Below are 21730 nucleotides of genomic sequence, written 5' to 3'. Positions count from 1 at the left end.
AATTGCTACTTGCTTTTGCCTGGTGCTGCTTGCCATTTCGACAGTCTTTCGCGGCAGCCTACAGAGGACAGCATGCATTATCCGTAATTAACATGATCTGGACATTATAAAAAAAAACTGGATCAATACCTCAGCTCCGCCTTAAGGGCATGAGGGGATATCGGCAATTGTCTAATCCCCGTATATGGGGAATTGGTCATTGTCTACTTATCATTCGTAGGTTTCTGGAAGTCCTTATTCCACACCTGGCGCAGTGGTCTAGCGGTGCTCCACTGCCCCGGCCGGCGGCTATTTCAAACACAGCCACCAGTGGGGCTTGGGCGGCCCGGGTTGCTCTTCCCGAACAACCTCTTGCGACCACTGCCGCCTGCCACGGTGGGCAGTTTGCTCCCAATTCGCTGGGCAGATTGTGATGACGGCACAAGGTCATGTCTGGGGATTTTTCTGGGGATTTTTTCAGTCACGCCACTGACGACGACGATGCCGGGTTTTCCACCGAACGGACCTCTTAAAGCTATGGCGTTAAAATTGGCCATAAAAACTCCACTCGTTCCAACCTGGCTGGATGACATTTGGGCGGAAACTCCAAACTCAAGACATACATTGCACCATTGAATTATTAGGGCCGATTGCCTAGCGGGATATTATCCCAACCTAGAGGGGCACACTAACACTACTCTCTACCCCCTCTCAACCCGTCTTTCAACCCGCCTAGAGACCCTCTGCCTGTATAGACGTCTCTACCGTCCGCCACATAAGCAGCTTTCCCCGGCAGACTCCTGCCGCCTTAGGCGCTTCCAAACACTCACTTTCCCCAATCTACCTCGCATTCTACCCCTACACCACATTCACACAACATTAAACTCGTTCTGCTCATAACTGGGCTCTACCTTTCGTAAGAACGACGTTTGGCCAGCAAATGCTTGCACATACTCTGCCCACTCTGTTAAACTATTTCGCGAAAATAAAGTAATATTTAAAATGTAAATAACAAAAGAATACATGCATTCTTTCTCTCGCATATGTAATTTTTCTGCTTTTCGTGAGGTGTGTTTCTCCTGTGTCTTTTGGATTTTTTGCGGCTTTGTTGCTATGTACAATTCCTATTATTCGCTGATCATGTTTGTCATTCATATTGTGCCTTTACCTTTAATAACAAAAAGACTGAACTATGCGTAGTAAGAGCTAAAATGTCTACAAATGTACTGGGACGTACTGCCTAAATTGTAAGTGCACCAAATGTTAACTACCGACACCTCGCTGTTTTGCCATGTAATGGTCCCGAGCGCCATCAAGTGAATTAACGTTCACTTTTTGTCTCGGGTCCCTCATTTCTTACTGAAATGAAAATAAACTTTTAACTTCAAACACGGATACATGTCCCTGGTATAGTAGTATTCCCACATTTACACACATTGCGCGGACATGCACACCTAAATCGAACCACTTAAAGCCTCACAATGCGGTGCTTGAACAGTGGAAGAGGACGCTGGCCAGCGGCACCCTGGAAGACCAGGAGGAGCTAGTCACTACCGCCAAAGCGTCGGCGGGAGCCACTGAAGTCTTGGACTGAGGACCCAACCCACTACCCGCTCTATTCTTTTTTTACGCAATAAATGTGAATTAGGTCCCTCTCTCCAAAGCGAAATGCTCATGGCCAGCGCTCATGGCAATATTTAGGCCATTTTGTACTGAGTTTTCTTTTTGTTCTTCGCACCAAACTGTTGCAATACCTCGAGAGATATATTTATATATTTAGTTTTTTTTATAAACGGATATCCACATGGGTAAATATGCAAAATATGATCGCTAATCTTTTTATACAAATGCAGCGCAGGAACATGCAGCCAAGGAATCAACTTGAGCAATGTCGGCGTGCTGTTTTAATGATCGTGCAGGCTGCAGCAGGAAAAGTGAACTTCAATGAAGAAAATCGTAAATCCCAGTGGCATTCCAGTGGAAGGGTCTTGGGCCTTCTAAGAGGCTCGAGAACAAAAACCAGATTGGGTCCCTCTCGTTTCGCTTGCCCCCATGGGTGTGCTGACTCGCCGTCTGATTTTTTTTCTGCCTCCTTCCTGGCCGTTTTTTTACCTCTTCCTGCCAAAAAAAGTCACAGAATATCGGACAGGAAAAATAACGAATATGCGTAAGAGGCGGCTGCTAAGGGGTCTCCAGAGAGAAAGCCATGTACCATCCCCTGCGCATGCGGGCGAGCATGTCGGTGGGCAGTTCCGAGGTGAATTTACAAAGCATGGTCTGTGCGTTACGCTACTGGAGCGCCATCGCAGTCAGGCAGGAGGCCATGCACTGAACTGCATTTGAAATTCATCGCGCCTACTCGCCGCGAAATAGCATCCTCCGGAATGATTCGAGCCTCAGCGGTTTGGTGGATAGAGAGAGAAAGAAGGCTCTTTAATAGAGTATTCTGATCATTCCTGCTTCTTTCCGGCATCGCACATCTTTCATTTCCTTTGCCTATTGACAAATGTTGATTGGGGCATGTTCATTGGCATTTCAGCTGTTTCATTAAATACGTTCGATGCGCTATTTGCGAACTGCTGCGCTAGGTGTCGAACCGGCTGTGATTTATGAATTAGGGTTGGCGCCCTATCGACAGATGTTTGTTTCGAACCAAAGTCCAGAGTTCTAGGACATCAGTTTTAATTGTGAGATCTGTGAAGTGGGTTATAAGATACTGTTTTAGAGGTATTGAAGATAACGACCAGGTCATCCGATGCTAGCAAAAGCTTTGTTTTAAAATTTCTCCATCGCTCACAACGAGTAGGCAAGACTACTATAGGATAACAAAGGGGAACGCTTTTGACGATACCAAAATCGTTAATAGCAATACCTACAAGCCTCCCGAGGGAGATCTGCGGATATACTTATTGTTACAGTGAAATTTCACGAAATATGAAAAATATCGTTCATAAACAGCTATTCGTTGAATAATCCGCGTGCAAAGAATTTCTGGGCGGGCTCTAAGTAGCACTGGCCGGTACCACGTATGTTATGCCACCAGCCCTGTAGCTGTATAGCAGGAAAATCTACCCGGTCTCTGGGTGAATGCCTTTCCCAGTAAACCGCCCAAGTTGCTGCCGATCCTGAATTGCACCATTGCACTTCAGTTGCACTCATAGTAAATAGGCTTAACCGACATTTATTTCCTCTTGCCTCCCTCTCTACCCTTTTCTCCCCTCACGCTCATTCGTATGCTGACCTAGAAGCCATGCCCACCTATGTAAAACTTAAGGTCTGTGCGTTTCCCGGAATTCTGAGCCCCACCTCGCCATGCAGACATGTATCCCTTTGTCGGAAGGGTGTGGCACCAGTTCGGCCTGATGTGACGAAAAAGATCATGACCTATTCAGTCTACTAGCTCTGCTACTTCCGGGAATCAGCGACTGCTCTGGGGCAACTTTGACTTTGAGTGTCATCTCCATCTTTCCCTCTCGGATTTGCTTTTAGGAGACATCCAAAGAAAAAGACGCCCTGAAAAAGAAAGAGAGATACCAGTTAAAAAATGAAAAAAAGTCGGTCTCGTTTTCGGCGAAAGAATGAACGAAGAGGGATGGTCTGATCTGAATAAAATGGCTGCCGTCGGCAATCGTTTTCAAGCCGGAGCACTCCCCTTCATTCTCGCATTCTGGGCAACGAAGTGCAACGCCAAGAAACAGCAGACTGAGGAGAAAATCTGGCTTTGATTCTGACTCGGCTCCTCTGTGTGGCGCGTGGCCTGGGGGGGGGGGGGGGGGGGGGGGGGGGGGGGGGGGGGGAATTTTCTTGCTCGCTTTTCGCTCGTGTCTCCATTTTCACGCCATTGTGCCCCAGAAGGAAAGAACAAAGGCCGTCTCCGAGTGCGGTCGGAGTCGGGGTGTGATTCCAGAGCGGCGGCTGGCTTTGAGGGCTGCATCGAACAAAGAGCACTCCTTGAATGCACGAGACGTCTTTTTTGCAGGCATTGTTGCCCGTGACATGACTAATACACTTCTGTATTCACAAAAGCGCCATTCGGGATCTGGCATATAATCATTCATCTCATATTTTTTGGCGCTAATAGTCACCCCATTTTTTCAATAAATGTATTAGGCTCGTACATTTTTGGCTAATTCTACGTAGATTATATATCGGGAATTACAGTTTGTCCTACCGTAAATGGAAAATTATTCCGATGCAATGTAGTAAGGCGCAGTCATTCAGTTTACCTTGTGAGGCTCAGCTTTTACTATTTTTTTCTTGCGAGTCATATCATCGACGCTTAGTACGGCGCCACAGTGGAGTCCTTTCTTTCTCGCTTGTCTCTATTTTCAAATTGAGAGGTTGATGGGCCAACCACAAAGGTGTGAAAGCGACGGGCGTAAACATACCCGTAGCGCAAAACCCGCTGGACTCGGGCGGAGCTAGGAAAAACTAAATTCAGCTGGAAAGTTTCAATGACATCTTGGAAGAAAACTCTGGTTCGATCGCATCATCACCGAAAGTCTAACAGAGGTATGTGGACAACCGCAATGGGCAGATTAGTAATCTTTCCATGACATTCATATCTGCAACTTTCGTTGCGTCTCTTCAAACGCCTGACTAAATCTCCGTTCCCAAACAAGCGTATTTTTTTACAGCCAAGCATAACACTCTTTTGTTCGGCCACTGGTTGGAGTAGGCAGCTCTGCCGTCATAAACGAGGTGTGACTTATTCTTTTAAACAAACTCGAAGTATTTCCTGGCGCTCTTCGAATGGCTTTCTTTGCATTTACTCGAAAATATTTGATATTGTTTACATTTTGCAAATAATATTTTGGGGCGTGCGAATAGTACGTTTTCGAAGCCGAATCAAATATAAATAGTAAAGCTTTACTACCGAATATAATACGAATCAAATATGAACAAACCAAATCGAATACGAATAAAATATCTCATGAATACTTTCTACTAGAGTGAATAGTAGTCTAAAACGAGCATTCTTATGAAACAATTAAGCATTAGCACCGGCGCTACATTTAAAGCTACAGTTCTGGCTACAAATGTGAAAAAAATGCAACAACCTGCCCTAGATTGGTTGGTTTATAGGGTTTAACTTTCCATTGAGACCCAGACTATGATGGACGCCGCAGTGGAGGGTGCCAAATACTTTCGACCGCCTGGGGTTCTTCACCGTGCACTGGTATCTCACAGTACACGGGCCTCTAGCATTTCGCCGCCATCGAAATGCGACCGCCGCGGAAGGAATCAAAACCGCGTCTTTTGGGCCAGCATCCGAGCACCGTACCAACCAAGCCACTGCGGCGGGTCAATCTCCCGCAGGAGCACGCAAAATGTACTCAGTGTATCCCTTAGGAGAGACGAAAGGTGGGCTAGTTGGTTGGTATGCATATTGAAGAAGTTGGCGCGGAACAACGAGGACAAGCGAGACAAACAAAGACGAGCGCTAATCACAACTGAAGGTTTGTTCCAGACAATGCTCGAATAAATAGGGAAACCAACAAGAACAAAAAACAAACGTCATGAACACCATAAGTTACCCCGTGAATCCCAATGATTTGGATAAGAACAGATACTCCCTATCAGAGAAGCGGACGGAAGTCTGACTAGTGCACTTATCGCCACTGATGCGCATATGAAAGGCTTGCATGAGCTCACGCGTGAGTTGCTCCCTGTGCCTGAATAGGATGGTCGTTTTTTCAAAAAGCTGTTTACACTGGATTTTCTTTTCCTTGTCGTTTGTACTGCACGCGCGGCAATGTTTTGGGAGGTTATCAAGAGAATCTCCCCCGAGCAATCTTCGGTGTTCTCCTAATCTCTCGTTGACGCAGCGTCCAGTTTGGCTGATGTATAGTGCGCCACACGACAACGGCAATCTGTACACAACCCCTCTAGCCAGGTAACGAACGGGGCTTTGTGTTTGATGCTGCATCCATTTCTTGTTTTTCGTACCGTTCTTTCGCCTCCTTCTTCCGTCCGGTTGTGCACCTGTGAACAGATTGCTCCCAACTTCCGAGGGGCGGAAAACACAATCGGAATTTGATAACGCCCGGCAACATTTTTCAGTCCATGCGCCAATCTGTGCACGTATGTTATTAATGCAAAATTTCGACGCTCTGTTTCCCGGAGTTTAGAAGGAGGCGAAAGAATGGTAGGAAAAACAATAAATGAATGCAGCATCAAACACAAAGCCCCGTTCGTTACCTGTGCTAGGGGTGGAGGTTGGGAGGGGGGGGGGGGGGGGTGTACAGATTGCTGTTGTCGTGTGGCGCTCTATACATCGGCCAAACTGGACGATGCGTCAACGAGAGATTAGGAGAACACCGAAGATTGCTCGGGGGAGATTCTCTTGATAACCTCCCAAAACATTGCCGCACGTGCAGTAAAAGCGACAAGGAAAAGAAAATCCAGTGTAAACTGCTTTTTGAAAAAATGACCATCCTATTGAGACTCAAGGAGCAACTCACGCGTGAGCTCATGGAAGCCTTTCATATGCGCATCAGTGGCGATAAGTGCACTAGTCAGATTTCCGTCCGCTTCTCTGATAGGGAGTATCTGTTCCTAACCAAATCCTTGGGATTCACGGGGTAACTTGTAGTGTTCATGACGTTTGTTTGTTTTTTGTTCTTGTTGGTCTCACTATTTATTCGAGCATTGTCTGGAATAAACCTTCAGTTGTGAGTAGCGCTCGTCTTTGTTTGTCTCGCTTGTCCTCGTTGTTCCGCTCCAACTTCTTCAGTATGTATTCAGTGTAGTTAAGTCTATGCCCGTCATGCCGTTCGCATCGGAAACTTGCATTTTTTTGCTGATAATGAGAGCGAACAAGCGCCTCATCTATGTAGATGAGAGGAGCTGTGAGCTGTGGTTTCCAAGACCGCACATCAATTTGGTGTTTGCTAATCCTCCCTGAAACCTGCTAGCCGGCCAGTTATAGAGGCTGGATTTATTAGTAGAGTTCGCAGTGCAAAATAATTTACGGTTCATGAACATTTTGTTCCGCAAATGTGATAAGTATAAGTGCACTTTGAAGAGCCTCAGTGGCGGCAATAAAATTAAATCGAATGCATAATTGCGCCCATCTAGACATAGTACAGGATATGGACGTGCTCGACAAAGTGAATTGTTATGACGTTAGGATGTAGAGCTATGAAATTGGCCTTGATTTTAGTAAGGAAAGCAGGACACAAATAAGGAAGAAGGCAATCAGTGAGCTAGTGGTAGCATTAAATGTGGAAGAATTGAGGATTTCGCTGGGGAGTACGCATTCTGCTTTAAAGAAGGACGACTGCTTTAGAGTTCCGGTAACCTAAGGCAATCTCACAAATATCATTAGGAAGTGCGCAATATAAGTGGAAGGTAGGGTAGCTAGACAGGATACTGGCAAGCTTTCTCGGAAGAGGAAAGACGTGATTACGAGACGCCAAAGTATAAAAAGCTCTCACCCCATAGATCGGACATAACGGGCAGGAAAGTCAAATTTGATTAATGAGCACGAGGTATACGAGATAAAAAAAATGCAAAGCGGATAGAATTAATCAGCCCCAGCACAAAGGAGGCAGCCCAGAAGCGGCGAGAAGGAAATTATTCATTACCAAAAATCAGGCTTACGCCCCCAAAGAGGACAACGTAATTACCAATAGGGGCAATAAAGTTGAAATGGCCGAAGAATTCTACACAGATATCTATTGTAGCCGAAATAATCATGATGCTGATGATGAATTCATTGTTGTGGAAGGGTTGATCGTCCCTATCGTCAAGAAAACAAGGTGTAAAGAAAGCCTTACATGCAGTCCGAAAGGGGAAAGATCCTGTTTAGGACCAAGTAGCTGCGGATTTGTTGAAGGACGGCGAGCACATTGTGCTAGAAAGACTTTCAATCCTGTACAAGCAGTGCCTCACCACCCTGATCACACCGGTATTTTGGAAGGAGTGTATTTTCTTCTTCATTCATAAGAAAATGAAATGACAAGGCAGGGGAAGAAGGAAAGACAGACATGAGTTAACGGGCAAAATAAACTGGTTTTCTACCCTATAAACTTGGGGATAGGGATGAAGGAATATAAAGGTGAAGGAGAAAAGTTAGTAACAGGGAAATATAGTCAGTAAGTGAAAAGCGTGCAGTAAAGTCATAGCCGATAGTGCAGGCCCGAAGGTCTCAAGAAACGGAGTAGTGCCTGATAGGCCTTCACCGCTGACGATCGCCTCGGCCACTGTTCGAATATCTAGATTTCCGTCAGCGGGCGTGGACCTAGACGCTCCAGCGTACAGAATGGCTGTTTGCTATAATCTCGTAGCACCTGCAGAGAGCACATGCAGGGTTATCAGCAATACCGATAACAACAGATTAGTGCTTCATGAATGCGACCCCAGGACACAGGTGACACAGCAAAGTTACCTCGCCTCGTGGTAGGCAGGGCAGAAGCTCGACCAACAGGTCAGGGTCCAGGGATTGTGGACATTGGTTCTAAAGCTGGCCTGAGTTCCATGAGGAAAGCGTGATCTCCCGCGCAAGTATTTCAAGGACTTGACAAATTACGAGCAGATTAGCTTAATGTCCGTTGGTTACAAGGTATTTACGAAGTATATCGCTAATCGAATTATGTCAAAATCAGACTTCATTAGTTGACGACCAGGCTGGCTTTTGGAGAGGCTATTCGACAGTGGACCATAATTATAACATCAATCAAGTGGGAGAAAAATGCGCAGAATATAACCACCCTTTACATATATAGCTTTCATAGGCTTCGACGAAAGCGTTTCAATCAGTTGATGCATCTGTCGTCCCACCGGCATTCCCTGACCAGGCTATAGAAGAGGCGTATGTAAAGGTCGTGAGAAATATCTAGTACGGTTGAACAGCGACCGTATTCTTTGATTTGGAAAGTGATAAAATGCAGAAAAGAACAGCTTCACGCAAGGGGAACTCTTGTCCGCACCATTAACCTCGTGTACGGAAGGTATTCAGAGAACTAGATGGGGTAGAGTCGGGAAAAAAAGTTAATTGGAAATACCTTAGTAATCTCTGATTCGCTTATGGCACTGAACGGGCATGCATCCTTGTGAGTCTTCGCGCTGAAAAATATTTCCAAGGCCGATTTCTAAGGACAAGCTATGAAGCCTTTGTTGACAACACAGAAGAATTAGCCTTGGAAATATTTTTCAGTGCGAAGACTCGCAAGGATGCATGCCCGTTTAGAGTCATTGTTTCGGAAAGGGGCACCTGGAAACACTCAGTAGCTAGGTCTCTACTAGAAAAATTGAGGGTTATGAATATTGACGACCCGTTCAGGGTGAAGAATACTGACGAAGTAGTTGAGTTCTTAGAAAGCAATAGCCACAAGCATTTGTCAGCATTTTTAGTTGATATCAAAGACCTGTATTATTCTCTTCCCCACGAATCTCTTTTCACGACCGTCCGCGATTATATTGACAGACATGGTGCTATTACGTTTCAAAATCATTGTGGATTATCGGTGGGCAACTTCATTCAACTACTAACAATGTACCTGAGGTCGACGCGTGCTCAATGGAATGTCGCAATAAGTCAAAAGCAAGGAATCTGCTTTGGCTCTTGCCTAGCACCATGGCTAAGTGACATCTTTTTGTCAACATGTGACAGGTTGCTGCATGCCCGCTTTCGTGACACCACCGTTTTACAAGTTTTCAGACTCGTTGATGACTTTCTTGTTTTTGTGGAGTGCGACGAGGAATCGTTTTCTGAATGTATGACCAGGCGTCTAAACATGCTTTCAGAGTGCCTAGTACCATTATAGCCGACCCAAGAATTACCAGAGAAAGATTTCATCAGTTTTTTAGAACTAGGGCTTAATTTTTTGAGTAGACGAGTTTGTTGGGTCTTCCAACCCAGAGGCGACAAACCTTTGCTCCCTTAGAGCTCGGCACAGTCCAGGTTGGTTAACAGAGGCATCGTAAAACCGTGCCTATCGAGCGCTCTGAACAAGTCCTGGCCCAAATTAGTAGGACACAGCTTCAAGGGTCACATGCAGCGCCTCTCAAGCGCAGGCTACAAGCCATCTTTGTTGACGTTAGTTGCCGAAGACCTGCTGAGCAAACCATAAGCAGGCGGCCCGATCAAACGGATCAAAAGAAGGTGGCAGTTATCCCATACCTTCACTGTATTTCCCACAACCTTAAATAGATCGGGGCCAGGGCCGGCGTTAACGTGATCTTTTCGGCACCTGAAAAACTCTCCAGGATCTCCGGGAGAATGAATGCGGAAGACTTGCACGTGCCCTGTTCAAAATGCCACCAAATGCGCTTCGTAGAATGTTCGAAGAATGTCGTATACTCCTTACCACTGACCTGAGGTAAGCCGTGTACTGATCAAAGTGGGCGGTGCCTAAACGAGAGGTTAGAAGAGCGCGCAAATAATGTCAGATATAATTCAGGTAGCAAAATTATTGAACACATTAAGAAATTCAGTAGTTGTGCTCCAAGGCTAGATAATACCGTGGTGCTGCGCAGATGCACGACGCAGCTAGGAAGACAGATCATCGAAGCTGATGAGATTGCCAAGTGCGGGAGCTCGTGTGTCAGCAGCCCCTCAATCCTGCTATATATAAAAAAGAACTGAAATATCTTGCTCTGTAGGAGAACTAGATGCATGCCTTCACTTTGCGCGATGACGGGATATCAGTTGTTTTGATTTCTTCCTACGTTATCTTGCCATTCTGTTTTGTTGATATGAGCAGCTGCTGTATATAAGCGACTGATCGGTCAATAAAATGCCTGAGTTGTTAGTCAGCGCTCTTTTCTGTCACTTCGGTTCTTCCTGTGTTTGTCAGTGCGGTAGACCCCTTTCAGTATGCACCAACTAGCCGGCAAAAACGTTCTCGCTATTTACAGACCAGTACCTTAACAATATTTTAAAAAGCTATTTGCGCTTAACAATAAATTGTTTTGTCAATGCCAAGCCTACACCTTACCTCTTGGTGATTATATCTCGCCTGAGGTGAACACCGGAAATGTAGCAATGCCTTCCTTTTTTTGTGTATGAATTAACTGATTTCATATTGATTATTCATTAACACTACTCCTCTATAAAAAACATTACGTTGCAAGAAATGCGTCTGTGTAGATTAAGGTGAAATTTGTATATTTTGTATAATTGCAAGTGCACATGTTACTCCTCACGTGTAGCGTCCCACCCCTATAACAGCCGCACGGGCAATAGTATTTGAAAATAATAATTACAAATAATATTCGGCGCACCCCTGCCCGTGAAAAATTATTCATGTGGTAAGACATAAATACAGGTTAAGGAAGCTGATATGGTCGTGTGCTGCAAAAATCACGACCTTGGGAGGTTCAACCTGAGTCAGTTTTCCTGCGTGGGCTGTGGTTAGTGCTTACCGAAAAAACGTAGAAAGCTTCGTTTGTAAAAGAACAAGCAAACAAACATCTTTTATTACATTTGTTCCACAAAAAACCACAAGCGAAGCTTGCACTGCCCGTGTGGAGTTTTGCGAAATACACTAGCATCACTCGGGAGACAAACAAAAAAAGAAGAATAATGACAACTAGAAGTATTCCTTTCACGTACACGCAGCTTCAACAAAACATGAACTCACAATGTTGGACGCCGGCATTGGAAGAATTCTCAAGAACCGAGTCTTTTTAATGTAGAAATCATCTCGCAGCTTCTCGTATGACGACGGAAGGACTTCTGCGTTCATTTCGAATGCTCTGAGGCTTAAAAAAAGCTCATTAAGGCACTCTAAATAACGCCGAAATCGCGCCTCAGGAAAAGAAAAAGCACTCACGACTCAAATATGGTGTGAAAGAGTTTTGGACGATTTTATTGCAGCAGTTGGGAACTTCCTCTTCTGGCTTCTGAGGTTTTTTCAATCGGAACAAACAACTTTTTGTCCCAAGGAACGCTTATCTTTCACTGGCGGTTTGAATTTGTCCGGCTTGCATTCACGCAAAGACAAGCATTCGTAACATGGGCGCACTTGTAACTACGAAGCTGACAATGTTCAGCCAAATCTAAATGCCATCGCTTTTAAACCCCTTATGTAAAAGAGTGCCTTTGACTAGGCTCTACTCTTTTCTTGTTACGAAGACTTAAAGAACCTCGCCCGCACTGAACGGGCTGGCCTTATCGATTTTGTAATTTGTGCTTTGTAAAGCTCTGGTGTACGAACATCTGGTTGCTGGTTTGAATTTTTTAAATCACTTTTCCTACTACCTGAATGCATTCGAATATTTTCAACTTTTTCTAACTAGATATCGCTGACTGCTTATCGTGAAATAAATGTTCCTCTACTGCATCATTACTACTGACGCGTTGGCTGATTGCGTTCCTGTTTGAAATATAAAAAAAAAAGTTGCCTCTTCCTTGTAAATGCAGAAGGAAATGCGTGTATTGACGCAAGCATTAGTCCCATGACTGCCTTGCCTCCGGACGCCGACTAACAACCCCCCCCCCCCCCCTCTCGTTATTTCGACCACGTGCACCAGCAGACCGTTTGTCATGGAGACAACTGAATCTGCTCGGTTTGGGAAATATAGCCGCTGCGCAAGACAGTATCTGCGTAAGCATAATAATATGCGTTGACGCCTACGTACACACAGCGGTGTTCTAACATGCGACGAGTGTTGCATTGTTTACAGCCAAAAATCAACGCATATACGAAAAAACTGTGTAGTCCTCTTCAGCACTCCATCCTATGTGTCGGCCTCTTTCGCAAGCAACACGCACAGAGCAAAACAAAACTTACTATGCGCATTTTTTGAGCTTGTACAAAAGATCAGTAAACTAGAACAATTGTTTGCACAGAAGTTCAGCCACTACGGCGGCAGAAACAAGCATTATCTCTTGTAATAACGCTAATACATATGCCACTTGTTTTATTATGATTGAAATGTTAGTGCTACAGGAGACAAGTCACGGTTCTGGTGTGTGACATTTTGTCCAGTTGGATCTTGCTTCCTAAATAGCGTGTACATTTCAATCATTATCTTTGCTGTAATTCGCTTTCGTCGTGCAATGCGACTGTTCACATGGTCAGCACTTACGTAAATGTTCACCAATGCTGTAGAGCACAAATTTTGTCTCGGTATGGCAGGCGGGGTGGAGCGAATGACGTTTTTCCGAGAGAAATGTTTCGCAAACACATCTCTCCCGTCTTAAAAGTGTACGCCAGTATGACGAGTTCTCTGTCACCTAAATACGCACTTTAATGAGAGAGACGCACGAAGCACGGATTTCACGTTCGTTGCATTCAGTTCAGTGCTACTAATATGGCGCACCTGTCGGAGTGCCACTGCGGTGGTTCAGCTTTTGTATGGTGTGGTACCTTCCTTTAAAGAACCCTGATGTTTGGAAGTTAAACATAATGAAATTTGCCAGACGTCCAAGAAATCACTACTTTAATTCGTGCGAAACGCACTTTCACTACGCAGGTGCGCACCGTTAGAAAATTTCACTCCCTTAATCTCCGAGGCCAATGTTTTATGCCCCGAAGAATAATTTCTTCTTTAGTGCTGTATGACGATGGCAAGCCAGTTGAGTTTGTATGTTGCGGATTCTTGACTTGCCTTAGTGTTTGAATTGCAAGGATGCGTGCGTTTGGCTAACTGCAAAATAAAGACTGCTTGGTGGGCTTGTATTCTGTAGAGAAAAAGGTTAAAGTGCACCCAATGATGGGCTTCTTTTGCGATGCAAGCCAGAAACTAAAGAATAGTTGCACTGTTCTTCGCCGATACCAGACATCCCAGGACTGCTGTGTACATAAGATAATGCTTCTACAAATATCAGTCGTGGCAGCCAGGATACCTGCAAATCTAGCTAATTCAAATATTGTTTGATTTGCACTTATATTGCCTCAGTCATCGCTACTGGACGGGAATGAAGTTTTCTGACGCGATGCAACGAAACAATATACAATGACGAGTCCAACGACTCAACATCGAACTCAGGTCTCTGGAGTTGGCATAGGAAGGACACGGAAGAAAGAGCACCCCTTCGTATGTCACGCTCCCGAATTTGAAGCTAAGTACGAGGAGGAAACCCAAGCATGACGTCATGTGTTCGTCATCGTCGACATAGGCGCTCGCCAGGCAACTTAAGGCATTGCACAGCTTTCGCAGCTGCGGCAGACAGCAGCGACGATTCTTGGATGATGAGACTCTCTCAGACCAAAATGGCGCCGTGCTGAACCCGGAGCCTACTTCTTCGAGGCGGCGCCCTGAGGGCCCCTGCTCCCGGACAGCCTAAGACGGGGCCTGAGTCTTCGCCGCTTCGGCCTAGCAGTGGTCGTTGTTGTCGTGGTGGTGGTGGTGGTCTCCTCGTCTTCGTACTCGTACTCGTCATACTCTTCCGGCGCCTCAGTGGTGGTCGTGCTTGTCGTCGAGGTCTTCTTCTTGGGCGGAGAGGGCTTCTTGCGGGGCGGCGGCGGGGGCCTGGAGGTAGAGATGAGCGTGTTAGAAAACAAAATGCAGTCAATGCAAACAACGCTGGGAAAAACACCTCTTTGTTTTGAAAACTGCCCTTTTGTTAGGCGAAATACGTTTTCCATTTTAAACCGCTCTAGCTTGGCTTCCACGCGTTAAGCCGGCTCGATACAAGGACAACACCCGTGTAAAGAGTCCATAGGTTACTTTGTAATAGAATATTGATACCACTGACAGAAAAAACTTGTGGGATGCAGGCCTCTAGAAAAAAATTATTTAGGCGCAGTCAGGTAAGCTAGCCACCTGCAATGTATGAATGTGTGAGGGGACGTAGAATAAGTGCCAGACGACCTACTCGCGACCCAACATTATAGCATTTTTTTTCCGGATGCACACATTCGTTAAACTCTTAGTGTCGGTAGTTGGTCATGTGAACGAAGCTTGGCCAGCGAGAGAGAATAAAATTATGAAAAAATTTACTCACTAGAGGCCATAAAGAAACTGTTATATAAAAGCAGTCATAAAACAAGCATAATTTCCTGTCGGCAGGCAGATCGCGTACAGTCGCGGTAGTACAGTGACTGAACGATCCTTTAGGAAAATGGCGGTAAACAACGGCCTTTGTAAGACGCCGACACCCGTAAGAGACGAGGTTTGATCACTGAGGGAAATGTGTGAGCATGTTAAGTTTAAAAACGCCAGCCAAAAGCGTACATGAGCGGCTACCACTGGTCACCTGCAGCGTCACAAAAACGTTTAGAAAAGTAACTTTTAAAAATATTCGATGAGAACACTGGAACCTTAGTGGAATGTACTGTAATGTCCTTAAGCCGTGTGCACGGCGACCATCCGCTCATAGTATGCAAACAAATGAAAGAAAAATAAAACAAAATGTGAGCCGTAATTCGTAGCGGCTGAAGCCGTTGATACGTGACACGCGGCCTGCTGGTCCTTTAAGGGCGGCGCAGTGCTATGAATGTCGGCAGATGAAACAAGGCCAGAACAAGGAATGTCGCCTGGGTATACGATGCTCGGATTTCGTGGCTTCCAGCATTTAAGAGGCGCTCTCATACATGGCATGCCATTATTCGGGTCGTTGAAAAATAAGTTGAGTGTAGCAGATTCGCGCATATCATGCTCACAAACTACGACGAATAATTCGATACAGTTGCAGCACCAGCAGAGAAGCAGGCACCGCGACGCTCGGATGGGGAGGAAGCCTATACGCATGTGCTAGAAAACATACACACGGACACATGGGACACACAAGGAAAGATAACAATGCTGTCTATGCATTGGCTATCAATGCATATTTACAAGATTTATTTGGAGAGCGCCCCCAATGATCCAGGTTTAAGATTTAAGGAAGAATATATTAGCAGCCTGCGATTTGCTGATAACGCATTGCTGAATAATACTGGGAACGAACTGCAGCGCATATTTGACCACTTAAACGTACAAAATGCAAACGTAGGCATTGAAATTAAGATGAAGAATAAAGCAGTGATAAAAAGTACGGCCAAGAAACACCAGTTTATAATTGGTAGGGATCAACTGGAACAAGTCAGAGGTTATATCTCACCCAGTGACATACAGAACCGGACCATCAGAATGAAATGTTCAGAAGAATAGGTTTAACCTGGTGCGCATTTGGCAGACGCTCTGGAGTTAGGTGCAGAAATTGAAGCTAAAATTCGGGGGAGCTGATAGCGCTTGTCTGCTTCTGTCTACGACTCGTCTTTGTCGGCGCGGTTAACGAGCAGTAGGTAGGGTACAGAAACTTAGGCTTATATCTGAAGAAAGTAATACAGTGGTTGTAATTTATCAGTGCTGAGCTGTGGGGTTGTAACTTGATGGCCAATCAAAAGGCTAGAGATAAAAGAGATGAGAGCCCAGGGATATCAAAAATAAAATGATAACGGTAACACTATGGCAGAAAAAGAGGGGAGCGGATTTAAGAATTCGTGTTATCTACATATAAGCCGAAACAAAGAATGACCTAGACTTAGACCTGGCACATAATGCGAAGAAGAGATAACCAATGGGCTGTTGTGACAACAGAGAAATTGCAAAGGAAGGAAGAGGTAGCCAGGGATGATGGAGAGCTCAGTGGGATGTCCCGATAAGGAAATCTGGCGGATACCGTGGCTGTGGCTTATGTTGTAGAGAGCTGATTCCGGAAGAGATCTTAGTCGCGTTGTGCAGAAACAAGTGTTGATGGCTGTTATAATGATACAGGATATGTGGGTATTTCCAATTACGCGGAATGGTTCGAAGGAAAGCGGTTATACCTCTCTTCAAGATTAATTCAGGATGAATGTATTTCTGCTCTTTTCCTCTCTTTATTAATAACGATATTTACCTACTGAATCTATTTGAAACTGCAAAAGTGAAACGAGAGAAAAATGTTATTTGTGAAAATAAGTCTGTTTTGTACATTCTTTCTCATATACTAAAACTGTCACGGTAAGGGCCGTACTTTCTGTGTGCTCTTCCTTCAGCGCATTTGGGAAGCCGTGAGTTGGCGTTTGTCGTCCATACCTGGGAGGCACAGTAGAGGGCGGCACCGTGGTGGTCTCCTTGTAGAGCGCCTCGTTGCGGTCGTAGTGCTTCTCCGACTTTTCACACTCAACCGTGTTGATGAAGCGGCACGTGAAGGTGGTCTGGTCGTACAACGTGTAGTTGGGACACAGGAAGTCGTAACGGAGCCCACCGAAGCAGTAGTGGAAGAGCTGCGCAAGAAAATGGACAACTTAGGCGAAGTACAGGATGTGCGGGATGTTATTCATTTGCTTGTTAATAACTCTTTCGGTTTGCTGAAACGTTTAATACATGTGCGCATTCTACGTCATCATAGTGACGTTTTATGTGCGAGTGTCTGCAGGTCCGAAACACTCGTGTAACCTTTGCAGACTTTTGCATCCATTCGTACTAATCCCAATAAACTAAACTTAATCCGCTGAGCAGGATTTAATCCCACGCCATGCCTCGGCGCAAGCTGTACCATGTTTGCCTTCCTCCTTGATCGGACACTGAGGAACAAATAATGTTTGTCTGTTTCGATCGGGCACGGCGTTCTGCACCACAAACACAAATACGCCTACAAGGGAGTAGAAAGGGAGTAAGCTGTCCTCTAGCGCACTATATTTAAGGGGAAGGCTATGCTGCCTAAGCTCCACCGCAGATATAGATCACTAAGTATATGGAACCCTTGCCCTTACCAACAGAGGTATATTCCAACTGCAAAGCAGAGTAACTGAATGTAATTAACAATATGGTATATGCTTTTAAACGCGGCACCGGAGGTACTGAGGTTAACATCTGGAGGAGGCTCAAACGACCCTCTAAAGAACTCAGCCATCACTCTAAGACCGCCAGCGTTCTTCCTAGGTAGTCTGTGGTCCAAAAAAAGAACACAAAATATACTGGAGGAAGCCAACTGCCATTGAAACCATGAATGTCGTGACGAACCCCTCACTTTGCGTAATGTTCGCGCCGCCGTGGTTTTGAATCACAGTTGCGGCAGTATTTCTTTGATTTATTTTTATTGATTTATTTCACTTCGCGCGCACATACCAAAAACTCAAGACCTTGCTCGGGGTTTCGCCATCGGGACAGAGCTTTCGCGCGAATAAGGCCACAACGAAGAGAAGATTCCCACACGGCTGTCCACGATGCTGGAATTACGAGAATCAGAAGGGGTACGTACACTGCTGGCAGTGTCGTCCCTGCAGCGACGAGCCACAACTACAAACACTGCTGTGAAACGAGGGACGCCCATAAAACAGTGTCACATACTTCACCAGGCTGTTGCCGCGGCACGCCGCTCGCAGTTGTGTTGCCTTGCGGCCAAGATGCAGTGACACTCGAGGGCGTTTTCAAATAAATGTCTGATCCTGCGCTGTACCACAGTACACGTATTATAGGATACAGATGATGGCGCGTAGGTTGCAAGTATTTTACTTACTTCCTTCTTTGACACGCGCTTGCAAACGCCGAAAAACGACTGCGCGTAATCTTTGTTCGGGCCCTATGTCTATAGTGAAAAAGCTAGCATGTGTTCTGCAATAGACGACGCTGACAGCTCCCCGCTGGCAGAGCTGAAGCTTATCGGTCGATATCCTCGTAAGCCCTCAAAGATTTACAAGTCTTGATGTGCTTATTGGAGTCGGTGGCTTTCAGCGGTATGCTGGGAGTAAGCTGCATGCTTGCTGTGCTTTGCGATCATTGTGCTGCTTCCTTCTTATATCACCCCCTCGTCGTGCTTCTATTCTGCAAGTGCAGGGTGACCAGGCGAGACACCTTGGGCTTAAGCTTCGTTCTTTTTCTTCAAGGTCTCCTCCCCCTCTGTGTCCATTGTGTCATGCAACTGGCTGTGACTTTCTCCGCCTCCGGAAGTGCACAGGGGACGCTTTTTTTACTGCTTTGTAGTAACAGTCTTCTTTTTTGTGTACGACTGGCCTTCGGATGACACAGACAATGCTATTAGTCTAATCCAACAAAATAAATTTGTTACACAACTGAAAACACATTTCGATAACACGGAACAGGTGAGAATATTTCAGTATTGCTTTTTTTTTCTTCATAAGTATCAGCGAACCATTCGTTGCAACCTCAGCTGGAGGACGGAAACTCTTAACCTCTCTAAAGGAAAACGAGAACTGTGCAAGAAAATGCATCTGTCAAAGCTTTCGTTTTCTTAATTTTTCATGCCTCCTTTCTTTCTTTCTTTCTTTCTTTCTTTCTTTCTTTCTTTCTTTCTTTCTTTCTTTCTTTCTTTCTATCTATCTATCTATCTTTCTTTCTTTCTTTCTTCCTTCCTTTCCTTCTTTCTTTCCTTCTTTCTTTTCTTCGTCCTTTCTTTCTTTCTTTCTTTCATTCTATCTTTTTTCTTTCTTTCATTCTTTCTTTTTTCTTTGCAATCTGTTTTTTTTCTTTATTCTTTTCGTTCGTTCGTTATTTCTTCCTTCCTTTCTTTTCCCTTTCTTTCTTTCTTTCTTTCTTTCTCCAGTTCGTTCTTTTTTCTTCTTTTATTTCTTCCTTTCATTCATTCTTTCTTCTTTTCCTTCTTTCTTCTTTCTTCCTTTCTTTCCTTTATTTCATTTCTTTTTCTTTCATTTGTTCGCTCTTTCTTCCTTTCTTTCTTTCTTCCATATGTATTTGTCGATATCAGGTGTAGAAAAGTACGCAATGACGAAAATAAATGACAGTGGGAAGCCTACGCTCTGTTGTTTCGTGCCGCGGTCTTCTCCCTGCGTCTAGTTCCTTGACCCAGAGTTAGCAACCTCATGCATAAGCATGGAAAACTAACTAGCCCCTTTTATAGCATTCCAAAACTGGCGCCGTTTTACTAGGGTATACGAGTGTGACAAAATTCTCCTCCTTTATGGCCGGTCAATGTTCAGCTTCCAGAGAGGTTTTTGACATCTGGAGTATCTGTTTCTACTTGCGGTATGCTCGTCTTGCCAGCTTTCCAAAGCAGCTCAGTCCACAACTCAGCGTGTATTTCTGCTTTCAATGTAAAAGTGCCAAAAAAAAAAGTGGAATGTTACTTATGTTTTCCATACTTGTCAGGTCCAAAAAAAATTACCAGCAGAATATGTGAAGAGCGAAATTTCTCACTCTTGGCTCTTCCAATTTCGCTTCTAACATGTAATGCACGAAGTCGTCTGCAATAGTATCACTGCTGTAGCGGTTGCACTTAACCCCCGCTAAAGGCCAGAAGTGACAGCTTAGTCTACAAGAAAGAAGCTTGACGGAAAAAAAGTAAGTACGCTGTGTGTTTCGGAGCTTCTCGAAGTCGATGCAAGAATTTTTTTCTTTTTTTTCCCTCGCAGCTGGAATCGCAACAGCGGTTCACCAAAGGCACGCTTTCGTGCATAGCATTTCGTCAACTTGGCGCGCTACCTAAAAGCTTTTTCGCGAAAGAGCCTCTTAAAGCGCAAAGAAACGCTCTTGCGGCGCCACACCACTTTGGCGAGTGTAGTCAAGCAGCTGCCATTTCGCCACGCGTTTTTCGCGATTTCATTTCCTTTCTGATTCCCCGTGCTTTCAGTGCAGTTCGCGTGCTCCTGCGATTTCGAGCGAAGCCTTTCCATTGCCGACGAGAAGCAAGGAAACGAGCCGCTTGCACTCGCAAAGTGTGGCCAGAACTTGAATCGCACCGCAAAACCTGAAAACGAACCGGATACCCTCGCGGGTGGCGCTTCGCAATTAGATTAGTATTTCCTCAATCCTGTTAGTGTCGCAAGGAGAGGAGCTCGAAGACGGAACGCTACAAGACAGGGAGGGTAGCACCGTCGTCCGCAGTTTGTGCAGCTCGGGAGGGCGGCAGCAGACGAGCTAAGGAAAGGAGAATGTGATTTTTCGAAGCCTCTTTCTTCTGCTCAAGTTGCTCCAGTTGCTCCACGTCATCTCCTTCTTGCAGTTTTTCTTCACAGAGAAAGTCCGCTCCGTTTTCCAACCGCTCGTCGAAATGGCTCGGCCACTCGAGAAAGGGCCAGTCACTCCCCTGATTGCGGCAGGGAAACCAGGCGCCCTCTATTCCCTCGTCTTAATGCAGTGTCAGCCGCTTCCTCCCACTTGTCTCGTCCGTCGCCGCCGATGACGCTTCCTGTGTTCCTTGTGCAGAGCCTGCGCGAGCCGGAGTTCAATGCATCCTTTCTCTGTTTTTAATTGTGTAAACGAAACAGGCAGAATTTCGTCTCTGCTTATCTTCTCTGTGCTCTTCTTTCCTTCACGCGTGCAGTAAGGACAATCGCCCAAAGCACGCCTAGAGAGAACCGTATAATAGCTGGTGCGGAAGGGCAGCTTGCAAAAATCTATTCACCCTCCAGAGTAAGCGTAAGTGGTGCGAGTTGCAGTTCGGTGGAATGAAGATTCGTGCCCCTCGAGACCCGTGGCCGTAGTATTCATTGGAAAAATTCTCACAGCACCACAGTCCATCTCTCCGCGCCACCGGATTTGGGAGGCTACCGCTCTCTAACGTTCCCAGCCTAACAATCACGTTTGTGGTGTCTCTTTGTTGTTTATCCCCAAGCTGAGGTGCACGCAAACGCAACCTTGACATCTCCTTCGCTTCCACGCCAGCCGGCGTCGCAGCTTGCGAGCGATGAGGAGATGGAGCTGCTGCAGCGCACTGTGCAATGCGCTGACGCCGCCAACTCAAACTTTGCAGCGACTGCAGAGCCTTCGAAGGCCCGCACAGCACTCTTCCGCTTCCAGAGTGCCGGTTCTTATAGCACGTGCCAAGCTCCACCTGCCGCGCTCGCGTTGTATATGCAGTATATAACACGCACCTTTTCCGTCCCCTGTGAAGTGGCGCCCCCTGCCGGTT

The 21730-nt window shown here is 45.6% G+C and overlaps 1 protein-coding gene across 1 annotated transcript in view; it reads right to left on the bottom strand.

Annotated features, from left to right (window-relative positions):
- Window positions 1–11367: 11367 nt before the first annotated feature.
- The window catches only part of LOC144094037 (uncharacterized), a 96128-nt gene continuing 85765 nt past the window's right edge, over window positions 11368–21730 (bottom strand). Inside the window, exons 5-6 of the mRNA XM_077627888.1 lie at window positions 16936–17126; window positions 11368–14403 (exon numbers count right to left, since the gene is read on the bottom strand). Of these exons, the coding sequence (XP_077484014.1) occupies window positions 14169–14403; window positions 16936–17126 (426 nt within the window). The 3' untranslated portion in view covers window positions 11368–14168. The remainder of the gene's footprint in view (window positions 14404–16935; window positions 17127–21730) is intronic.

Source organism: Amblyomma americanum, chromosome 6 (genome assembly GCF_052857255.1).
Source record: "Amblyomma americanum isolate KBUSLIRL-KWMA chromosome 6, ASM5285725v1, whole genome shotgun sequence".
Lineage (NCBI taxonomy): Eukaryota > Metazoa > Arthropoda > Arachnida > Ixodida > Ixodidae > Amblyomma > Amblyomma americanum.
The sequence above is the reverse complement of the archived record's forward strand: the minus strand, read 5'-3'. Positions and strand labels throughout refer to the sequence as shown.